This window comes from Tiliqua scincoides, chromosome 4 (genome assembly GCF_035046505.1).
Source record: "Tiliqua scincoides isolate rTilSci1 chromosome 4, rTilSci1.hap2, whole genome shotgun sequence".
NCBI classification, from domain to species: Eukaryota; Metazoa; Chordata; class Lepidosauria; order Squamata; family Scincidae; genus Tiliqua; species Tiliqua scincoides.
The window spans coordinates 116361413-116376068 of record NC_089824.1 but is presented as its reverse complement, the minus strand read 5'-3'; the positions used below and the strand labels follow the sequence as shown (position 1 = coordinate 116376068).

General features: G+C 44.4%; 1 protein-coding gene across 1 annotated transcript; it reads left to right on the top strand.

The window, feature by feature from the left end:
* The first annotated feature begins 2592 nt into the window (after positions 1-2592).
* On the top strand, positions 2593-14105 carry RGS16 (regulator of G protein signaling 16). The gene is made up of 5 exons (XM_066624328.1): positions 2593-2759; positions 5351-5443; positions 6971-7032; positions 8853-9019; positions 9751-14105. The coding sequence occupies exons 1-5, from the start codon at positions 2716-2718 to the stop codon at positions 9943-9945; spliced, it is 561 nt and encodes a 186-aa protein (XP_066480425.1). The 5' UTR covers positions 2593-2715; the 3' UTR covers positions 9946-14105.
* The last annotated feature ends 551 nt before the right edge of the window (positions 14106-14656 follow it).

Below are 14656 nucleotides of genomic sequence, written 5' to 3'. Positions count from 1 at the left end.
AGAACGATCCCTGACGTGTGGTGCATCAGAGTTACTCACGGCATCTCTCAGTCTGTTAGCAGAGCCTTCAGGGCGAGGTTGCTTTCTCCTGGCTCCTGGGTCCATAGTCCGAGCTGACTTCCCTGCGGTCTCAGCTCTGACATTGTCCTTGTCCATAGCAGTTTGTCCGCTCTCAGATGCATGTGTTGGTCTCAGCAACGGATCTCTGTCCTTCAATGTCTCTGAAACATCTTTCTGTGTCACTGGAACACGACTAAATTCCTCGGGTTTGCGTCCTGCTCCCTCGGAGGTTAAAGGTAAAACAGAGACAACCAAAGTATGCTGCCCTTTGGATGTTTGGTTCAGCCCCTTTTCCACCTCCTCCACCCTCTCCTTCTCTACCTCCTCCATCCTTTCCACTACCTAAAAGAGAAGATGTTTCAGAGCTCATTGATAAATGAAAGATCAATAAGTCACCGGGCCCTGATGGCATCCACCCAAGAGTTATTAAGGAATTGAAGAATGAAGTTGCTGATCTCTTGACTAAGATTGCAATTTGTCCCTCAAAACGGCCACGGTGCCAGAAGATTGGAGGCTAGCAAATGTCACGCCTATTTTTAAAAAGGGAAAGAGGGGGAACCCGGGAAACTATAGGCCGGTCAGCCTAACATCCATACCGGGTAAGATGGTGGAATGCCTCATCAAAGATAGGATCTCAAAACACATGGACTAACAGGCCTTGCTGAGGAAGAATCAGCATGGCTTCTGTAAGGGTAAGTCTTGCCTCACGAACCTTATAGAATTCTTTGAAAAGGTCAACAGGCATGTGGATGCAGGAGAAACCATGGACATTATATATCTGGACGTTCGACATGGTCCCTCACCAAAGGCTACTGAAAAAACTCCACAGTCAGGGAATTAGAGGACAGGTCCTCTCATGGATTGAGAAGTGGTTGAAGACCAGGAAACAGAGAGTGGGTGTCAATGGGCAATTTTCACAATGGAGAGAAGTGAAAAGCGGTGTGCCCCAAGGATCTGTCCTGGGACCGGTGCTTTTCAACCTCTTCATAAATGACCTGGAGACAGGGTTGAGCAGTGAGGTGGCAAAGTTTGCAGACGACACCAAACTTTTCTGAGTGGTGAAGATCAGATGTGATTGTGAGGAGCTCCAGAAGGATCTCTCCAGACTGGCAAAATGGCAGATGTGTTTCAATGTAAGTAAGTGTAAGGTCATGCACACTGGGGCAAAGAATCAAAGCTTCACATATAGGCTGATGGGTTCTGAGCTGTCTGTGACAGATCAGGAGAGAGATCTTGGGGTGGTGGTGGACAGATCGATGAAAGTGTCGATCCAGTGTGCAGAGGCAGTGAAGAAGGCCAATTCTATGCTTGGGATCATTAGGAAGGGTATTGAGAACAAAACGGCTAATATTATAATGCCGTTGTACAAATCGATGGCAAGGCCACACCTGGAGTATTGTGTCCAGTTCTGGTCGCTACATCTCAAAAAAGACATAGTGGAAATGGAAAAGGTGCAAAAGAGAGTGACTAAGATGATTACTGGGCTGGGGCACCTTCCTTATGAGGAAAGGCGATGGTGTTTGGGCCTCTTCAGCCTAGAAAAGAGGCGCCTGAGGGGGGACATGATTGAGACACAAAATTATGCAGGGGAAGAATAAAGCGGATAGAGAGATGCTCTTTACACTCTCACATAAAACCAGAACCAGGGGACATCCACTAAAATTAAGTGTTGGGAGAGTTAGAACAGATAAAAGAAAATATTTCTTTACTCAGCATGTGGTTGGTCTGTGGAACTCCTTGCCACAGGATGTGGTGATGGCATCTGGCCTAGATGCCTTTAAAAGGGGATTGGACAAGTTTCTGGAGGAAAAATCCATTACGGGTTACAAGCCATGATGTGTATGTGCAACCTCCTGATTTTTGAAATGGGCTATGTCAGAATGCCAGATGCAAGGGAGGGCACCAGGATGAGGTCTCTTGTTATCTGGTGTGCTCCCTGGGGCATTTGGTGGGCCGCTGTGAGATACAGGAAGCTGAACTAGATGGGCCTATGGCCTGATCCAGTGGGGCTCTTCTTATGTTCTTACCTTCTTCCCTTCCTCCACCCTTTCCAGTTCCATCTCTTCCCCTTCTCCTCTCTTCTCTTTTCCCAGTTCCAATTCCTTTCCCTGTTCCATCTCCTCTTATACCTTGGGCAAGGCAATGTTTACTTAGGAGCCAGTCCCACTGATTTTAGTGAGACCTACTTCAAGGTAGGTGCTTAGGAGGATCTTCCCATTTTTTTTAAAGTGCAGCAAGCAGCATTTAATACTGTTTTGTTATTTTTTTCAACATGTACTTGATGTTTATTTAATGGCAAAATGCAATCCCTGTACTCCTCAAAACAGCAGCAGACGTTCTCAAACCACGTTTTATAGCATGCAGTTGATTTGCTTGTCCTGCTGTCTGGGAACTATCTATGTCTGACTACGGTGTTCAAGGACAGTTCCAGTCCTTCTTGTCAAGGCAGGAGCTGTTCACACGCCCCCCTCCACTTCCTGTAAGATATAAAAGCTCAGCTCCCTGATCAAGTTCCCGGACTCCTGCAGGCACACAGCTCTACAGCAATCGGTGCTGCACCACAGAACTGGGCAGGCGCTGCTCTTCATTCCAGTTTGCACACTCTTCATATAGAATAAATCCACCTCAAGCAAAGCATCCATCTGCTTTCTCATCATGTGTCGGGGCTTAGCTGCATTTCCTACCAGCTGCTTGGAAAGGTAAGAGGCTTGGGAAATATTGGGGGCTCTTAGCAAACGATTACCTTGCTGATTAACCCAGGGTATCAGCCCAACTCCCATTGTGGCTTTTCAAAGGATGCCAGCTGTATGCTAAACTGGCAGGATTGTGCTGAACAAGACCCACTGAGAAAAAAGGAAAAACAATTGAACCAAGTTTATTCTGGAACTGGGATGAGGTTTAGCCTCTGTTGCACGGGCAATGTTTAGATATGTGCTTTGTATATAGTTTGCTGTCACTTGCTGGGAAGGCTTCTATTAAATGTTATTATGAACAGATTAGCCCAGAACTCTGTATTTTTGCAATGCGCTTCTCCATGACACCTCTGCAAGCAGCACTTTGCGCAATTAGCATTCCTGCCACATACCATCCACAGGCTGGTGAGCTAAGAATAGAAAGTAGCACACCAGGCAGCCGTCTCCGAACTGTCGCAGTGATGCGCCAAGCAGGGAGGCAACTGCATGGCTGCAGAAGTACCACAGCAAGCAGTTGTCGGGAGCAAGGCAAAAATACAGACAACTGTGTCCGAAATGCCACCTCAGGCACAGCAGGGGCGAGTGTCAAGGGAAGGCTTAAGGCTTCAATCCTATGCATGCCTAGCTGGGAATAAGTCTCTTTATACTCAGTGGGCTTATTTCTGTGTTGATATGAACAGGATTGTGCTGTAAGTTTAGTTTCAGTTCAGGAGGTAGACATAACAGTATAAGGTACCTACTGAGTTCCCCAGGATGTACAGGAGGTGCATGATCAATTAGCAAGCTCCTTGGGGCAGAGACTTGTCTTTTTTCCACCACTGCTAAATTTTACCCTATCCTGTCCACTCCCAAATTAGGCACAGTGGATGTTCATACATTGACATACCATCTTACCCTTTTATAGGGTAAGGGTATTATTAACAATAATAATCCTGTTGGTTTAGGTTCATTTCCTAGCAGTTGTGTCTGTACTGCCTCCAAGAAAGAGGGGTTTCTATAACAGGGGCCTACAAAATTGAGGGTCAGACAAGTTTTTCCCACCACTTTATGGTGGTTTGATATGAATTTGGGGTGCCAATTCCAAAAATGGCATCTGTTTTGCCCTATCATGTCTAGTTTTGGAGATATAGTATAGCCTCATTAGTGAATGGTTCAAGCAGCTTCCTCATGAGGAAGCCATGGTGTAGGCTTCCTCAAGAGGAAGCTACTTGAACCATTCACTAAAGAGGCTATGCCTTGTCTCCAAAACTAGATGTGATGGGGCAAAACGGATGCCATTTCTGGAATCAGCACCCTGCATATACCCAGGAATCGGTGTAACATTTAAGGAAGCAAAATGTGTATTGGCCTGTGTAATTTATGAACACAGAATGTTTTTTTGGAGATGTCATGGAAATCAGACCCAGCTTGCTTTTGCACCCTGCTACACATAGTCAATCTTTGGTCAAGCAGTTGCTGCAGGCTGTTAGAATCTTTTAAAAAGACAGAGATGATCAGACAGAAAAAATGAATGTGTGACAAAGATAATTTATACCATACCTCCTTTATTTCTTTACTTGGTCAATTCTCCCATAGATTCAGCAACAATAGAGAAAGGCATTAAGATAAGATGGCCCCATCAGTGGCTACAAAATCAGTAGAGCAAACCTGTAGGGAGATATCAAGGTGGAAAAAATAGAAGCTCAAATCTGAAAACAAGATTGCTCTCTGGAAGAGACAAACAGGACTCTTCCAGAGAGCAATGGAAGAGCAATCTCTTGGGTGCTCCAGTCCTTTTGCTAGCTTCTATACTAAAATGCAGGCCAGTGAAAACTGCAAGCATTTTAGTTGATTTGTGAAACCCTCTTGGATCACTCACATGCATATTCCCGATTCCTATTTGGGCACTGGGTGACAACATAACTTCTCAAGGATGCCATGGCACTGGGGAAGGGGGGTAAATCAAAGATGTCAGGGATGAAGAAAGAGAAGCTGTTACAGAAAAATTGCAATTGAGCAAATGGAAGGACACGGAAAATCCTGAATGTTGTCAAGGCAGAAACCAATTCATCATTAAATGTCTAGATTTGTCTAACACTAATAATAAGCCAGATTCACTGCAAGGACAGTAGGAACTCATGGGAAATTGTGAAGTTGTGCAATTCTTAAAAGACACTTATTAAATGCAAGAGGCAACAGGTGCATATGACCTGGTGCATAAGGCCATAAGATAACTGGCATTGGTGCACAGGTGGTGGTTTGCCCACCAATCTGTCAGAAATTATTTCATTAATAGTCCAGCTCTGTCTCCTGCGTAGATGCAAATTAGTAGCATGAGAAAGTGTTTTGTGTATCTGAAATGCCTGCTCACAATAGAGATTAGTCTAATTCAAAAGCGATCATCACATCCATTATGCATCTCCTATTTTCAAGAATGAACGAACAAAAACCCAAGTTGCATGCAAGGGCTTAGCAAAACCCACCTGGTCAAATCAATTCATACTGTAAACAGGCACGGTTCTGCTTTAAAAAACTATGCACTGCTGCCCTCTAGTGGTCACCTTTCTTTTCAAGTACCCATTTTTACAATGTTCTACTATTCCTCATATATCTTTCAGAGCCAAGGAGTTCAAGACTCGTTTAGGGACCCTGCTTCACAAACCAGATTTGGGATATAAAATTGGAAACCAAAGTCGAAGCACAAAACAAAGGTAAGCAATGTGTTAAGCCAGCAATATACTGACCTTATCTAGAACATGTAGCTACTCATGTTGGAAGGACTCATGTTGGAAGGAGTAAGGAGGAACAACAGAGCAATGCAACATTAAAGCCCTTTCAGTTCACAAGGAATACAAAAGGAAGGAAAATTCATTGCTCAGGCCTCGAACTACCTGTGGCAGAACTATGCTGAGTGACATGGCTGCTCTTCAATCCTGACTTGCACTCCCCAGTTATCAAAGAGAACATTCCACCAACCAAGCGTGCTTCCAGACTGGGCACCAGCAAACTCCTAGTCAATGGCATCTCTTGGTAGATTACTATCAATCCAAAGACAATGGCCTATCTTACTAAAGGCGATGTTCTCTTTTCCTTCTATGGCTATCATGAACTTCTACGACTGCAACCTTATACATACTTACCAGGGAGAAGTCCTATTAAATCCAAAGCAGTGGCATAGCTAAGGGGGTGCAGGGGGTAGCAGTTGTACCGGGCATCAAGCTTTAGGGGGGCAACAAGCTGAGCTTGACACTTGTGACCAAAATTGTGAAAAAATTGGTTTGTACGAATAATACCAGCATGTTATATATCATTGGAAAGGTAATACAGTGCAGAAAGCGATGAAACAAACCTCATTGGAAAATCTGTATTCTATCAAAAGTTATGGCCAATTAACCAGAAAATGAAAACACAGCTGCCTTATGGAACAGAAAGTGGATTTTCTTAATTCAAAACTGACCTGTGAGACTTAATTTTCTGAGAGCCAATGAGATGTTATATGCATGGAACCAATAAGGTGTTAATACGAGTCAGCGCTCATTTCCATGTATCATAATACAGTTACCCTGCTAACTAGGTAAAGAGGCACTTTTTCAAGTGGTGCTCCTCTTATATTTAGCAGGGGTAGAATAACTGTCCCTCTTCAGCCCAGCACAGCATCTCTAACCAATAAGGGGAACACTTTTAATTTACTTAATTAAATTTTATTTTGTCGTGGGGGGGGGGGCTACAAAATCTTCTTTGACCCAGGTAGCAGGTAGATGCATTAGCTATGCCACTGACTGGGGGGTGGTGGCAGTGAAAGTTGGGAGGAGGAAGCAGGTTTTTCCCCAATTTTCACTTTTTAAAAAGCCTGGGTGTGATGTCAGTTCCAGTTGTGACATCACTTCCGGGGCATCATTTTGAGCTTGGCACCGGGCTACACGATCATTAGCTATGGTACGGATCCAAAGAGGTTTACATCTGAGTAGACGTTCACAAGCTTGTGCTGTAAATGTCACACCATGTCACACCATGTCACACAGTCACACCATGTCACCAGTCACACCATGGATCTGAAATAACATGAGCCAGTTGTGAAATCAAGAGATTATAGGTGGCGATGAAGTTGTTTATTCTCTTGCTTTAGATTACAATTTCTGGACTTCTTGTTCATTCTTCTACCATTATTCCTCACTCTAAAGATATTTTTGAACCGCCTTCCAACATGGTTTCAACAGTTCTATTCTTCCTTTCTCCAGGTACTCTTTGGATGAAGTGCTCGGGTGGAAGGAATCATTTGACCATCTATTGAAAAGTAAAAGTGAGTACAAATCACTCTTGACACCTCACTCTTGGTCCCTGCTAACTGGATAAGAGGCACTCTTTCAAGTGGGTGCTCCTCTTTTTAGCAGGGGGAGAGTAACTAGCCCACCTCACCCCAGCAGTGTCTTTTCTAGTGGCTGTCTGCTGGTGTTCTTTTCAATCGTTTTAGATTGTGAGCCCTTTTGGGACAGGGAGCCATTAGTTGTTTGATTTTTTTCTCTGTAAACCGCTTTGTGAACTTTTAGTTGAAAAGCGGTATATAAATACTGTTAATAATAATAATAATAATAATAATAATAATTGACACCTGATGTACAAAGGGGAAATACAATTACAAGTTGCAGGAACAGGAAACTACCATGATTTAACAATTGGTGCTAAAAGGTAGTCCCCTCATTTTGCCCTTTGTACACCTATCATCTCTTCACAAACAGGCCAAAATGAGCAGAGAATTTTTCACCGTCCGTTTTCTGACAATGGACAAGGCACACCATGCTGTTGGTGGGGGGCTCACATCCCCCAATGCCCTATTAATAAATGACCCTCCCCCAAACACCCATAGCACACCAGCAGACCATTTGCGCCACACCAGTGTGCCATGGCACAGTGGTTGAAAATGGCTGCCTTAGGGCCACCATGTGGAAAATGCATGCCTTGATTTCTCTGTAATTCTTTCAGGCATACCACACCCTGCTGAGTACAACCACTTGGCCCTGCAGTTGCTACATTTACTTTGTTCCCAGTGCCCTTCATGCCAGACTAATTCCTTCATGGTGCCCCCTACAGTTCTGTCATTGTCTTACAGACATGCTGCTGGAACTTCCAGAAAAATATCCTGTGGCCCTCTGTGAGTTTGCAGCAGTGCCCCAGGGAGCCCCAGAGCACAGTCTGGGATTCACTATCTTAGCCATATTTATGTTAACAGATAGGAGGTGAAATAAGTAGCATACAGCATAGTATGTTCCTTTAGGCAATGCTATAATCCCCAACAAAGAACTCTGCTATATTTTAAAGCACTGGTGCTCAAAGCAGTGGGTCGCAACCCACCATAGGAACAAAAAATGGGCCATTCTCCCTTAAGGGGAATGACTCAGGAAAGGGTGCCCCAGCAGCGCCACAGCGAACGCGGCACCATAGGCACCCAGAGGCTTGCCTCCCTACTTGGGGGGAAATCAGTAAGTCTTGGAGAGGGTCCAGAAGGCCCACAGCTGCCTCTGTGGGTCTCCCTCAAGCAATTTATCTCTCTGATCTGCAGGTTGGAGCAACTTCCAGTTTTCCCTAAGTGATTCCCAGTAAACCGGAAGTCACTCCAACCTGCCGTTCGGAGCGATAAATCCCCTGAGGGAGACCCACAGAGAGGGATGTGGACCTTCTGGACCCTCTCCGTTGCTTGCCGATTCCCCCAGTTAGGAAGACAAGCCTCTAGGTGCCTGCGATGCCATGATCTCTAAAGCACCGTGAGGGCACATCCCCCTCACAGTCCCCGCACTCACAGTGGTTCTCTTGAGATCCGCTGGTTTAAAGAATCTCTGCCCCCCCCCCCCCAAAAAGTCACCTACGTATCTATTTGTTCTGAAACTGTTGGTTTGAGTATACCTATAAAATATTTTATATCCCTGCCTATATTCCCAGGACCATATTTCCCACTAACATTCTAACCCTTGTTTAATACAAAGTTTCTTTCTTCATTTCCTCCTTAAGATTTATATGGGGTTGACAAAAACCTTCCACAGCATTTTTCCTGTTGTAAGAAATAGTCCTTCATTCTCTTTTTTCTCTTCCACTTCTAAACTGGATGTTATCTGTTCTTCTTCCCAGATGGGGTGGCAGCATTCCACGGATTCCTTAAAACAGAATTCAGTGAAGAGAATTTGGAGTTCTGGCTGGCCTGTGAGGACTACAAGAAAATCTACTCAAAAGCCAAACTGGCAGCCAAAGCCAACAGGATCTTTGAGGAGTTTGTTCTAAATGAGGCTCCCAGAGAAGTGAGTATGAATTCTGTGCTGGTTTTCATAAACAAGTGCCTGCTCTCCTTGGCTAATTCAAGGAATGTTCTTATGAGGCTACACCCAGTTGAGTATATAGTATATAGTATAGTACTATAGTACTAGAACAGTGGTTCCCAAACTAATGGATTGTGACTCACCAGCCAGGGAAGCATTCAGCTCTGGTCCCTTAAGGTGTGGGGGCAGGGGCTAATGCAACCCCCAGGATCATGATGCTGCTGGAGAAAGAAGGGTGGGTTCCTGGCATACCTGAAACTAGCACCGGCCTCTGGGGGGGGGGGGTGCAAGGAGCCCAGTAGATGCCTCCATAGGTCTCCCCAAACCTCAAAAACAATAAAAATTGCAATCGGAATCCACTTCCGGCTTTGTGATCAGAAACCAGAAGTGGTTTCTGATAACAATTTTTATTATTTTGGAGGCTCTAGCTTGGGGAGCCCTTTGGAGGTGACCGTGGGCTTCCCTGCACCCCCTCCAAGACCAGCGCTGGCTTCAGGTAAGCCATGAACCCATCCTTTCCCTGGCAGCAGGACGATCCTGGGGATCGTGTTGCTGCAATCCCCCTTCCCCCTCAAGTGAGTCGCCCCTCCTAAGAAGGACTTTGGGAATCATTGTACTAGACCATTCATTATATACCTGCTGTTTTTACACTAACACCCATTAGAGAATGTACTGATAGACAATGAATAGTCAATATGTGCTCTCTCTTTCAGGTGAACCTTGACCATGAAACCAGAGAGGCAACAAGGAGAAACCTCACAATCATTACTTCTGCTTGTTTTGAAGAAGCCCAAATGAAAACCTACACCTTGATGAAGAAGGACTCTTACCCCAGATTTCTGAAATCTGCCTACTACAGAGACCTGGTAGAACAAGCACCCAGTCACAAAACAGGCAAGCACACCTGAACCAGCCCGTTACCACCACCCTAAACTGTGTTGGGGAAACAGAGACACAGAGTGAAGCGGGTGAGGCTGGGGCCTGAGAGGGAGGTGCTAATTGCTGTTGAGTGGTGGAGCTTGGACTGGAATTCTGTCTTCACCAGGGTGTTTGCAACCCCAAATGCTTCCATGTACCCAGAAGCTCACAGAGAAAAACCCCTCTCTTACCACTGAGAGTGGAAGCTATGAGGGGGAAAAACAAGGGTTCATGTGAAAAAGACTGGAGAAACTGCACAAGGCAGAAAGCCTGCACAAAGCAGAAGGCTAGAGCTGCATGATAGATAAGCAGGAAGTCTGAACCACTCTAAAACTGTCCAACACCCGTTGTTGTGCACTGCGTGTCTTTGTACCCATCTACATGTACCTGTGTAAGCCCCTGCCTGCTCTCAGAAGTAGATCTCTGCACTTACGAACACAGACTACAAACTGTACATAGCACACAGGAGTCGGCAGTTTCCACCCGTTGCAAGTCAGCTCCAAAAGCCCACAACTCTGCATGTTTGTACATCAACCACCTGAATGTTCCGGGACATAACGTCCTAACAACACAGACTTTGCTTTGCATCTGCAGCCAGAGGAACCCTGCCTCTGCTTTGCTCACGCTGCATTCATAGATCTCTGTCTTCTGCCATGCATATAGCTGGGCAAGCACTCCTCCCAGTGATATCTGCAGAAGATGCATATGATCTGCAGAAGGGGCATCGATTTAATGTATGGTGCTTGTACAAATGTTATATGCAACCTTGGGTGTCATGCCTGATTTTAATTTAATTATTTTTATTTATTATTATAAATGTTATTTATTTAGGAAGGGCATTAGATGAGCACAGCACTTTAGAAACAGGCTCTTCAGAAAAGTCCTACAGCAAGGAGCCTGCAGTTGAAATTGACTTTCTGCGGCTATCCTGGCATCTATGCAACACGATAACAGTTCAGACAGCAGGCCTATACAGAGTAGTAAAGAAAAGCAGGACACAGGGCTAGAACAGCCTTGCAAATAAGTCCACAAAAGTTATGAGCCCACAAAAATGTAGACGACCCAATCTGCCCGCACATACCCTGAGTTAGCCATTTGTGGCACCTCTGACAGCATGAAAAGTGGGAGGGGAAAGGACAAGCTGTCTCCAGTGCACCAACACCCTCCCATCTGCTCATCTGGAGCTTATTTTTTGGGAAGAGTATTGTGGACAGGCAAAATTAACCTGCAGTATAACCTGCAGGTTATACTGTCTGCCTAAAGCAGGGATGTTTGGTTAAAATCATGTAAGCATATGAACTGGCCTGGAATTTAGTGTGAGGATCTCGATTTTTGAGAGGAAGAGAGCACTGTAGAATGTTACGTTGTTGAAGTGTAAAGATTTTTCTTGGTTCTACACCTTGAGAAAATCCTTCTCTGCACTGATTACAATACACTAAACCAGGGGTCTCCAAACCCTGGCCCGGGGGCCAGGTGCAGCCCGCAGCAAGCCTCTTTCTGGTCCACAGCCAATCTCTTGTCCCCTGAAAGCCTGTGGCCCACTCAACTAAACATGACCAGAACTGTGCTCTGATTGTGTCTGGAGGGTGTTCTGAGGGCCAGAGAGGTTGAATGAATGAGCCCATTCATTCATTCATCTAAGTTCCATCTCTAATTTATTTAAATTTTATATTTAAGTTTTTTTTTCTGGCCTTCAACACCAGGCCAGATATTTGATGCGGCCCTCTGGCCAAAAGGTTTGGAGACCCCTGCACTAAACTGATTAGAGTGAAGTCACATAGCTAGCTTCTCCTGCTTCTGCCAAGTCTGTTGAAGTTCAGGAAGGCTTAACATCCCAGTGATCACCTGGGCAGCCCACAGTGGGTTTTAACTATCTCATGCCAATTTGTCCAGGCAACAAAAAGGAGCACGTAGCATGGGGGCCTATCCATCACTGCAATCTTGAAATAATTACCATCACTGGATACAGGACTGGTGCTGTCATGCAACCAGGCAGGCACCAAGCAGTTGGCCTTGTCACCCAATTTGTAGCTTCTCTTTTGAAAGCTTCTGTCGTGTAACCCAGGCCCTGATTACAAGTGGCGGCAGGCTCACAGTCCTTTCCCCTGCAAGCCCTACCCATCTGAACTTTCATATGTTCTATAATGTACGTTGGCTAGAATTATTGTGGGTCTGCTGCAGTAGGCACTGGCAGCAAAGGACTATACCAAACCTAATGGAATTCTTGAACCTCAGTTAATTTGTGTGAATCAGTTCTCATATCCTGCCTCCCTCACCAACAGGCTGCAAAATATCTGTTTACAGTGTAAACCCATTTCGAGTTGTTTATGTGTTTTAAGAACTGGAAGGAATTAAAAGACTATACTGTATTGTAAAACCATAACTACTGAAAAATTGACTGTGCAGTTGAAGGCTTGGGACTGGTTCGCCACTCATGGATTGTAACATCGAGTGATGTTTGAATGAGCCATCACAGATTACTCACCACAGACAAAATGTTCCCATCATCTGAGATTAACTCAAATGCAATGTTTTCCTATAGAGGTGGTTTGTGTTATTTGGGGGAGAGTCACTGAAGAATCAAGTGATAAGAGCAAGTGATATCATGCCTGCATGAATCAGCCTTATTTCTTGATGTGATCTAATTGTAATCATGCCCTTGGTCCTGGCATTTTTCCTTTTTTCCTGTAAGCAGCGTCTTCAGGGAGCTGCAGTCCAGATCATGACTATGGCAGGGGAGTAGGCAGTCTTTAACTCTATCCCTGACCCAGTTTTTAACTCGATTGGGCTCCACTGCACATACTATTTACCCTGCAAGTAACCTTGCTTCTCTGCCTCCCCCCCCCCATGCAAATAGTGCACACTGGGTAGGAGAACTTGATCCAAATTGAAGTATCAAGAGTGGACGAGTTAAAGCCTGACACCATGGCTCAGGTAAAAATCCTGACAAGTGGGAGCAAGCACAGGGTTAATGTTGAGACATTAAGTGACATCAGCACAGAAAATATCTAGATATATACATGGACTCTAAATTTGATGACACTATATATCATTCAGACCAAGGCTACAGCTACAGTACACCATCCTGTAACTATTTTCCAGCAATGGTTAAGTAGGTATATTGCTGGTGTTCACAAACTTTTAAGTGATAGCAAAGACCAGTTTAAACTGTTCTTTTCCCAGCAAGCAGTGATGTAAAAATAAATCCTTCTTGTTCACCAGCAACAATTTCCAGAGTAGATGCATCAAACAGCAAAACCCCATCTTGCATGCTTCCATTCATTCAACAGGGACCATATCCTGAGGTTCTTACTCTGTTCTGTATTAACCCTTATTCAGACAACCTCCTGCTGACTTCCATGAAGTGATGTCTGATTAAGGAACCACAATGTGATTTGATTTTTATTCTGAAATCTATGGTTAAAACCTCCCACCATGGATTTCACTGGAGAAGGATCAATACTTCATATTAATTAAACATTTATTTCAATCTTTAAAAAAAACCCAAAAACCTCTTGTTCCTACTTTTGGGGGTAATTTCTTTCATTACTGCTGTAATGTCTGTCTATACTATTTCATGGTGGTTTAACCACGGTTTGTACTTTGTTGCATTCATGCCAACATAAAGATTATAGCTACCCTGTGATCCATGGCACCAAGGAAATATGGAGGATATTCAACTGGAAAAATGCATCTGTCCAAATCTTAGCAGCTACCACACTGTCCCTTTACCGTTGGTTTTTTGGGGATGCTGCTCAGGACAGCAATTTTTTCCTATTACATAGAAATTAATAAGATTTAACACTAAAATACAACTGAGGAAGTGGCAGGGGCCCTTCAAGTGATCAGTGGTTCCATTGCGAAACCAGCAATGAAGTGGCAATGCCAACGCAGTCCAGTTTAAGACCTCAGGATTTTATTTGTACTGCTCTCTTTACCACAGTTAGCCTGGCCAGAAGTCTAGGAGAATACTAGCAAGGCTCTCCCAAGGTCAGAGCTGAGCTGCTTCAATATTATTTATTTACAACTGGAACCTGTTCCGTATTCCAGTTTGTTCAATGTGAATGACTGAAATACTGTGTTGTGGATCTGGTAATGTTATGATATTGTCATTATATTCTTTGAAAATAAAAAAAGTTTCAGAAACCGATGGAATGGAGATTGCTGTATTTCACTGGCCAGATGAACTCTTGCTACAGTACCCCAAACCAGACCCTCTGAAATCTTAGTGCTCTGAGAAGCGACTCTGGAAAGCAGTTTGAGAGGCCATCTCTTTATCAAACTCAGTTCTAGCTCAGTCCTAACCATGTTTCTTCAGTGAAACTAGCAAGGAAGTATGCTTGAGATTGCTGTTTCTGGGAGTTGGGTGGCCACGGTGATAAGCAGCCCATTTTCCCTCCTGCTGAGAACCCAAATAAGGTTGATTTTCTCCACCAGGAAACTCATACCTCTTTCTCTCCTTTCCCTCCTCCACGCTTATGGCACCCAAGAATGATCCTCCCTCATATTCTGTTAACATTGCCATTAACAGTCCCTCTTCCCCCCCCCCCCAATATGCTGACATTTAGGAGCTGCAGCTTTTCCTTGCTTGAGAAATGATGAGAAGAGTCTCAGCTGATCTCATCCTCTCTTATCTTACACTTTGGCTTGGGGGGGAGGGGGAATGCATTTATCAAGTTTCATTCAGGAAGATATCCTTTC

Excerpts from the sequence above, each read along its gene's own strand:
- RGS16 (XM_066624328.1), top strand. The coding sequence starts at position 2,716 with ATGTGTCGGGGCTTAGCTGCATTTCCTACCAGCTGCTTGGAAAG. Across the intron at positions 2,760-5,350 it reads CCTACCAGCTGCTTGGAAAG|AGCCAAGGAGTTCAAGACTC; the intron begins GTAAGAGGCTTG and ends TATATCTTTCAG. Across the intron at positions 5,444-6,970 it reads AGTCGAAGCACAAAACAAAG|GTACTCTTTGGATGAAGTGC; the intron begins GTAAGCAATGTG and ends TCCTTTCTCCAG.